This window comes from Panulirus ornatus, chromosome 1 (genome assembly GCF_036320965.1).
Source record: "Panulirus ornatus isolate Po-2019 chromosome 1, ASM3632096v1, whole genome shotgun sequence".
NCBI classification, from domain to species: domain Eukaryota; kingdom Metazoa; phylum Arthropoda; class Malacostraca; order Decapoda; family Palinuridae; genus Panulirus; species Panulirus ornatus.
In genome coordinates, this window is record NC_092224.1 from 19,859,729 (window position 1) to 19,868,622 (window position 8,894).

At 36.7% G+C, this 8,894-nt stretch overlaps 1 protein-coding gene across 5 annotated transcripts in view; it reads right to left on the bottom strand.

The window, feature by feature from the left end:
• LOC139762085 (ketosamine-3-kinase-like) overlaps window positions 1-8,141 on the bottom strand; it is a 31,395-nt gene extending 23,254 nt beyond the window's left edge. The window contains exons 1-5 of one of the 5 annotated variants that reach the window (XM_071686828.1): window positions 4,142-4,496; window positions 3,795-3,953; window positions 3,363-3,465; window positions 1,584-1,738; window positions 761-945 (exon numbers count right to left, since the gene is read on the bottom strand). In XM_071686828.1, coding sequence (XP_071542929.1) covers window positions 761-945; window positions 1,584-1,738; window positions 3,363-3,369 — 347 coding nt within the window. In that variant the 5' untranslated portion in view covers window positions 3,370-3,465; window positions 3,795-3,953; window positions 4,142-4,496. Of the gene's footprint in view, window positions 1-760; window positions 946-1,583; window positions 1,739-2,989; window positions 3,466-3,794; window positions 3,954-4,141; window positions 4,497-8,014 lie in introns of those variants that run through there. The other 4 variants (XM_071686897.1, XM_071687088.1, XM_071686837.1 and 1 more) reach the window with 4 other exon arrangements.
• Window positions 8,142-8,894: the final 753 nt, after the last annotated feature.

The following is an 8,894-nucleotide window of genomic DNA, read 5'->3' on the forward strand; positions in this document are numbered from 1 at the left end:
GATAAGCACTTGGCATGCATGTTAAGATCATGCAGAAATACAATTTTCCAGTTCAAGTATCTATTTTGTCTCTCCATCATCAGTTATGGTGAGTTATATATCATAGTTGTAGCAAATTTTGGAATGAGCATACTTAAATTCTTTTCCATTGCTTCACTGTGATCCAGTGTTGAATTAAATTATTTATTTTTATTCATTTTGCTTTGTCGCTGTCTCCCGCGTTGAATTAAATGTGACAACAAAAACATTTTGAGATTATTTTTTTCTTACATTCATGAAAGTATCTGCATTGTGGTCTTTGACATTTGCATGTAATAATGTACAGTAAACTCGTGTATCCATCTTTTTTTATTTGTTATTCTTGTTTGCTCTTCACTTATTTCCTGTGCATTTTCTTCAAAAATTTCTTGCTTATTTCCATCGTGATGTCAAGAGAGAGTCCCTACCTACCTATGAGTACCTACAACATCTTGCCAACAGACAGCACTACCACATAGCACACATTGTTTCTCTCAACTGCTATGTGCATTACATATTATCAGTCCTAAGGGAGAGAGAGCGAGAGAGAGAGAGAGAGGGGGGCGGGGGATATCTCATCATGTTTAGGGTGAATGTTACTTATGGTAAGACTGTAAATTATATTAGGAAAAAAAAAAAGCTTGATTTTGAAAAAATTACTTATCTAGTATTCAAGTAAGAAGAAATTATTTTTTACCTCTAGGACTGTAAGATCACTGAAATGTGGGTATGATAACCTTACTTTGCTAACTGCTTTCCAAGAGTCCCTGCATGGCGATTCAATCCGTGCATTTCCAAGCATTCCATAACAAGTACAGCACCACCAGCTGGATTATCTACTACCACATAAGGCTTGGGGACTTTAATTACTCCTGTAGCTAATATTGCTTTCAGGCTCTCATATTCTCCTTCAAACATCTCTCGGGCCTGGAAGCAAAACCAAGATATGTGATTTTGCTTGATACTCCTGAAAACATAACCAAGATAAACTCCAAAGATTTCTATGTACTGCACACTTAGTCACACTTTAACAATGGAATTTCTTCCTGTCTAGCACCTTCCATAATGAAATTCCTATCATATATCCATACTGAAGCAATAATTTTTAGATAATAATGAGATACAATTATCTCACCAACAAGTTAAAAGGAAATTTTTTACCAAATGGAGACCCTCCTATTGAAACTTCAGCATTACAAAAGAAACCTTATGGGCTTCTTCCACTGTCTACTGGGATAAAGTATAATAATGAAACATAAAAAAACCTAAAGTATTAACTGGATGACAGTGATATAAGGATATGAACAATGCACACTTACAATGAATTGCTTAAAATAACTTTAAAAATGTGCTATAGGTAAGTTATGGATATTTCTTTTCTTGTATATAAGTATGACTAAATGGTAACATTTAAACAGTTGCAGCAACAGTATTCACTGTATTTAAAAATGATGTCATAATCTAATCAATACATCCAATTCATTGCCTATGTAACCTTGAAATTAAGATTGTTAACCCTAATCTTTAAAATTCCCTGTACACGAACTCATGTTTTATATCCTGACCTTGTTTTTTGAGTTTCTCTTTATGAAGACTTTCCCCGTATCAGTCTTGTATATTTCACCTTCACTGATGCAACCACCACCTCCCTGACCTGTGCTTTCAAGGCGGGAAGTGCCAAGAGCCTCTTTAATTGCAGAATACATCGTTGAATGCCAACCTTTAAAGGAAGAGAATATATCACACAGTCGATCCAAAATTCTTCAATATTTTTTCCAAAAAATTTCAAAATATAGAATGAGGCACTAAAGATGAGTTCTGAATATCTGAGAGGCTATTTCTTTCTAAGAAGAAGGATAATGTAATGTGGTAAAATTTTTATTACAAGCTGTAGGCTAAAACCATAATCTACCCATAAGGAAAGGACCTCTTTACACAACCACTGCTCAATGCTATTCCCTCTATAAAGAGGAAACAGAAGTTGCAGTCTCAAACCTGGATGTACAAGAACATACCTAATTCAATCCCCCAAAATTTTAAACTACATTACAAGGTACATGAATACACAGTAGAAGATAAGGTGGGTTGAGAAGTAAATGAAAGCTATCTCACTAGCTTCCTCTTGAGGATGGAATAGCTTTCCATAAGCACAAAGCTCATATTCTTTTTAACTGGAGTCAGCCAGTGGGCAGAGGAAATAAACACATAACCAAAGCTGGGTTGTGAGAAACAAACTTTCCAGTGAAGCTAAGTGGTGAACAGGGGCTTCGGGAGAAACGACCAGGAGACCTGGCTTAGCCTTGGTGTGTGTGTGTGTGTGTGTGTGTGCATACATAGGAGAAAAGACAAGTTACATATATACAAGGTAAAGAGACAAAGCATCACAAGCATCAAACTCTCTCCCCATGACACACAAATAGTAAAGCAGCAGATCAAGACTCAGGGTAGTGGTGAAAAAAGGTTGCTGGTAAAGTTCCAGAGCCCTCTTTAACCGATGTCATCCAGCAAAAGTTTCCTCAGATAGGCTAAAGAGGAAGCCACTTCCCAGATTACGGAGTATGGGTGTTTGGGAAAGACTAAAACTTCAGATTGAGATGTTAGATAAGGGTGCAAGTGTTTTGCTGACAGAGGATGCTTTGGGGGTAGGACATGAAATCCACAAAAAGGTAATGGTAATGTATGTCATGTTTCCAGTTGGAAAACACAAATAAAAAAAGAATGCCCTTAGTAGTCAGGGCCCTAATCTCTGAGCATAAAGGAAGGTCCAGCCCTGATTCTGTGATATAATGTAATACCATGCTAGTAATTTATGCTTTATTATTAATATCTTTGTCATCATTCCTTTTCCAGGAAATTTGCAAGTATTTTCTACAAAGAATTTTGCTGTGAAGTTATGTATTTTGCATTTTTTTTTACCAATTATGATCAGGTAATTCTACAAATATCTTTGGAGCATAGTAAAGGGTCATACCTTAGCAAGCTTTTACTTGTTAAAATGAAGCCACATTGCAAGTCAATATCAATTTATATAAAAACAATATTCCTCTTGAAATTGCTTCTCCCAGCAATGCAACCATAGATCAAAGATTGCCATTTGGTGTTGATGGTATCCTTTAAGTAGGACACTTGTATTTTATATTGAATCTGATTCAACACCATTTTTCCCTTGCTATAAGCAGCAGTCTAAAGGAGAGCAGGAGCAAAGGAATCATTTTCCTTTTTTTGTAATATTTTTATTTTGGTGTCCTAACTGATGGTTCAAAGGCTGCATCCATATGATTTGTAACTCCAACCCCAGGATGTGCTTCTTTAGGATACTCGGTTTGACAATAATTCTGGCAAACCTTCCATTTGGAATGATGGGCCAGCTTCTAGTTGTGATGATGGACCAACTATGGGAAGTGTTGCGAGGTTAGAGATGCTCTTAGTGACTGTGCCAGTCTGAACCTGTAAAGAAATATTTTTTAAAATCATACCAAAATAAATCTCACAAAATATCAATTATCAAATAAAACTGACTGAAAGATAGACTGGTAAACAGGTAGACATAGTGATAAATAAATATATAGATGCAGAAATGAACAGATAGACAGATACCTCTAAAGATATATACAGATACTACAATTTTTTCCCAAACACGGAACTTCAACTAAAGTTGAACAAGATTGTCTAGTATCTGACTTACATAGTAGTATCTGAATTACAAAGAAGTTACAGAATTAAAAAATTTTCTTATCAATGAATTGCAGGCTCACCATTCTCGGTGATAACATTACCAGTTAGGAGTCCAGCATCACAGTCCCAGGGATTGTCTAATGGCTCTAATTCTCTTTCAGGCATTGGGATTACTTGCTTAATTTAATCCACTGGTTCTAGTAGGGGCCTATGCTCCATTTTCTTCTGAAGTTTATAAGCAGGGGTAACTGTTCTCTACACTGTGGTTGTATACAAAGATGCACATTTTACCATTAAAGATCACTTTATTTGTTCACATAATATTTGCTTCCCAAAGGTACATCACAGAATTAGTCACATAATTCAACTATATCATTTCAGAAAGGCATTTACCCTAATATTCAATTCTTTTCTATATTCAAAACAGTAAATATTATGGGATACTTACAATTACGATTTTCCCGAAGCTCATGTACTTGCATGTATCTCCATTATCCGTAAGTCGAGACAAAGAAATGTTCAAACCGACGAATGTTATTTCGTTTCGGTAGGAAACTTTCCAATATCCGAAACATTTTTAAAATTTAAAAACCATTTCAAATCGTTCGCGTACACAGCGATTAGTGTACTCAGCATAGGTGTTTTGTGGCACTGGTGATTTTTGTATCATTTCCCATGTGCTTTCTGGTGGTGTGCCGGTCTCGCATAATTGTGTTTTGAGCACCATGACTAACATTGTGGGCAATGGCTCCTTTGAAGCACTGTCGCCAATTGCTTAGCAGCTCCTTGAAGCCGTGTACCGTCACATACGAAGCGCAAGGGGATCGTCTTAAGCCTAAAAAATGAAAAAAAAAAAAAAATGGAGTGTACAAGAGGCTGACAAGGGACGAGTCCAAGGCAGCACTTATGAAGTACTTCACTGTCGAAATGACAACTACATAACTGAGCAGCAGAAGACCGGGGCATTTAGTATTGATCATCTACTTACATATACATTTGTATATCCTGTATATAAAGTATTTATAAACAGGCAAAACAGTTCAAATTGTGTTTGGTAGAAAGTGCGCCAAAACGTCTGTGAAGGTTGGTGGGTGAAGCGAACATTTGTCTCGCAGTTGTAAGTGCTGATCTGTGCTACTTTTGCGATCTGGGTATCCCTGCTAATGTCATTGTCAAACAACCCACTGTGTTTGATAATATGGCTACCCGAGAAAGAACAATTAGATACAGGAAAACCTCTATGACCTTAGAAAAGAAGCTAGAATTCTTGCATGCTGATGCTGGTGGAAGCGTTACCGCGGTAGAGAGAGAGCTTCAGTGAGGGGGTAATAAGCACAGATTGTGTGTGGGTGGTGCATGCCATGTTCCCGCCAGCGGGTTAGTTTAGTAGCTCCCACCTCTGAGTGTACATCTGTGCGATTTGGGTATAACTACTAATGTGATTTTCCTGCAGCCTGCCGTGTTTGCGTTTGTTTCTGAAATCTCGCAACGCGTTGATGCTGTTGAGGGAACGTTAGAGCTTGGGCATCTTACGTCGTGGAAGAATCTATAATCTGCAACAAAAAAAAAAAAAATGCAGAGGAAATTTAAGTATAGTCCCTCGTACTCCACTGCCTCCAAGGATGGATAGATCATTTTTGCGATATCCGAAGCTATATAATGCGAAGAATGTCAGTGCTGACCACAGAGCTTGCTGCACACATCACATTTGTCTGTGTATATCTCTAATGGTTCGCTATATCCTAGCTTTCCACGTGCCAGGTTTTCATAATACAACTCCCGCATAAATCGATGAATGGGCAATGTCTGAATTATTTAATATTTTAAAAAATCGAATAACAGATTTTTATCCGAAACGGCTGATTCCCCTAAGCATTTCGGATGACATTAGATTTACTGTAGTATTTTTTCACATCCTGTTTTGGCATTAAATTTCTTGGCTATCTCCTGCCATTACTGTGGTTACCTTGGCTATCTCCTGCCATCACTGCGGTTACCTTCGAATTTTGTCCAATCCCGTTGTCCTGTCATTCACTACATTCATGAATTCTTAATTAAATCAAACAAATTTTCTCTTTCAGACTCCCCGACTGGTGACCGCATCGACAAGGCTGACACTTCCAAGATAAATTCAAGAAATGTCAAACTTTCGCATCAATGTAATCGCGAATTCACTTAATCTAGTGATTCTGGACCTACCTGTTTGTACTCGCGCATGGATGACGCCACTGTGGGCGATCGCTAAGGTTGGTGCACCAGCGTCTATAAGAGTAAGAATTTGCGATAATCTTTACCGACAATATATATAGTAGAATTTATGATAATCTTTACCGACGGTATAGAGAAAGAATTTATTAACATCTCATCGACAGTTGCACGTTCGCCCACATTCAACTGTCAAGCTTGGAGGTTTAGTAAGGACATCTCTCAACATAGGAAGCTACAGCCATTGTATGACTGTAATCACCAAGCTGTTAAGTTTAGCGCTTACCGCTATCTTTTTAATACACACTCTCCTATTCTTTTTAGTGTCTCCCTGAATATACAAAGACTATCTGTAGTCTTTGTTGAATATATGAGGGCCGATTTCACTTGTTTCTTATATTGCTTATCATTTTTAAATGTTATTTCATTTTTTTTCTTTTTCTGCAATTTCGGTATGTTTGGAAAACCGACCTGATGTGGCGTAAAAAATAAATTTTGCAGGGACAGCAAGTCTCTTCTTTTGTGTATATTGTTCTTCTAGCTCATGTGAACACGTAAGCATCTCGATGACAAGCACTGTTGTTCCGCTATATTCCATTATCCAACGTTTTCTCATACCGCAGAAATAACCACTTGCCTTCCCCAAGAGGACTCTACACATGTAAATGTGCTCAGTTGTTAACACATGAGAAATTAAGTATTTGGTGGAGCCAGCAGATGGATCCTCCTTTATGGATATTCTGCTTGGTTTAATAGGCTTTGCAGAGACCTATTTTATACCAGTTCGAGACACTAAATAAGCTACGGGAAGTTCAAAAGTGGTTCGATACCCCAATCGCCTTTCCTTAAAATTCTTTAAAATGATAAGCAAGTATATATCATCGCAATAGTTATCTTCTGAAATTGATCTGGTTATTCTCAGAGAGAAACTAGCTTCATATATTAAACATGATTTCATTCTGCATTGCAGTGTTTCGAGAATACAACAGGTAAAGTTGAAGTTTAAGGGCACCACCAAAATAAGGCAAGGATTTGAGGAAAAAGCATATTAAGCTCGTTATAGGTCGTAAATGTAATTTAGACCAGTGAAGCATAATTTTTTTTATTCATTTCCCCTTGAAAAAAAAATGCTGTAAGTGTTATACATGAGACTGGTATAAATCAATAGAACTTAGGGGAACCTTTCCTAATAGCCGATACTAGCCTATATTATATGGTTTCATACTTGATTATACACCAAATGCTTTATCATCAACTGACTTCAGTCATGCTAATTGTATACGAATATAGGAAATAATCGCGCACAACGAAGCCTAAATATATACCCAACCCATCAATGCAAGTAACATCATAACATTCACATTTAATATAAAAAATATCGTACATTTAGGCTGCTTGGGGAAGTAAAGCAACGTATTTATTCCAAGGGTCTGCAAATGTTTTTCTCGGAATTGTTCCTCTTACTTTTACTCCAGATTTTCCAAGATCATCATAGCACCACTTACCCCACTATCATTATTATCATAGCATAAAATGACATACCCCATATCACGTTCACCCATTCTAAATCACTCCTAACGTCTATTAAATATATGTTCACTGTCTTGCAGGTCTAAAATTCATGTCTTTTCTGTGGTGTCCATAAACTGCATCTTTACCTAAAAAACAGTTGCGCAGCTTAATTTGGAGTCTTTTTCAGCAGTACCAAATAAGATAGTTTAGAGGTTTATGTGTTTTAGGGAAAATCTAATGATACTGTATAAGTTCATAAAACACGAAAAAATTTAATGATTTTAGGAAATCTTAGGCCAAGGTATAATTGTTCAAATTACGCTCCGCAACTCTTTACTGTATCATATGTACCCTACAATAATAATGCAGTATAAAATCAGTCAGTATCCGTAGCCACTTGATAAATTATTTACATGAAAAACAGTAGCAAACTGTTTCTAGCAAGACACAGTAAAGATACACAGTCATGCTGCACTCACGTCGACACATTTTATATGACAATCCCGAGTTCTCTACACATGTCATGTAACCACTCATTCATAATATTATACACATTAAAAATAAGATTATGTGTATCTAATAGGAAAAGAGCTCATTCACTTACAGATAGGAAGAAAGTAAAATATACAAGACAAGACCACTGCAGTGACGCTGCTTTGCTGAGCACATCAAAACAGAAACTAGTTCTGTGCATTGCATTTTGCTTTGTGCAAGAAACATCTGTATATTATAGATATCCTGCTTTGTTTGGTATCCACTGTGTTATACTTTTGTTGCACAGATATTCACCAGATTGGTGAGTGTACCTTAACATTCATTCTAAATTGTTATATACTTTCTTGATTAATAGTATATAATGAATGTCAACTTCGCCATGAGCACCGTTGATAATTTTGTGTATTAGTATATGTGTCTTGACTTGTGACACTTGTATTGCTGACTGATATTGTTGCTGCTACAATTTACCGCGAAATTCTTCATGGACAATGAATATGTGGTCTTTAAATCAATACTATTCTGCGTTGACGTTTAGTGCACTTTATTTGTGGTAAACAATTTCCTGGTAGCAGGTTCAGCTGCAAGAATACAACCCTTTCATATATCATACCTTTGAAACACTTTAATCGCACTTTAGATCTACCAAAGACTTTGAAAGATGAATTGATCGAAGCAGTTTTCGAAAGAATGCGGTGTTCAGGGAGGGAGGAATTAAAAAAAAAAAAAATGGCATTCACCTTGTTACTCAAATATAGCCCAACGTTATTGAATTATAATTGAAGATTTCCCAGCTCCGCTTTATAGTTGTAGAATGCAAGGATATTTCCAAAAGAATATATGGAAGAGACTTTATCTATCTATCTATGTATATGTTTTTACTTTGTCGCTGTCTCCCGCGTCAGCGAGGTAGAGCAAGGAAACAGACGAAAGAATGGCCCAACCCACCCACATACTCATGTATATACATATACGTCCACACACGTACC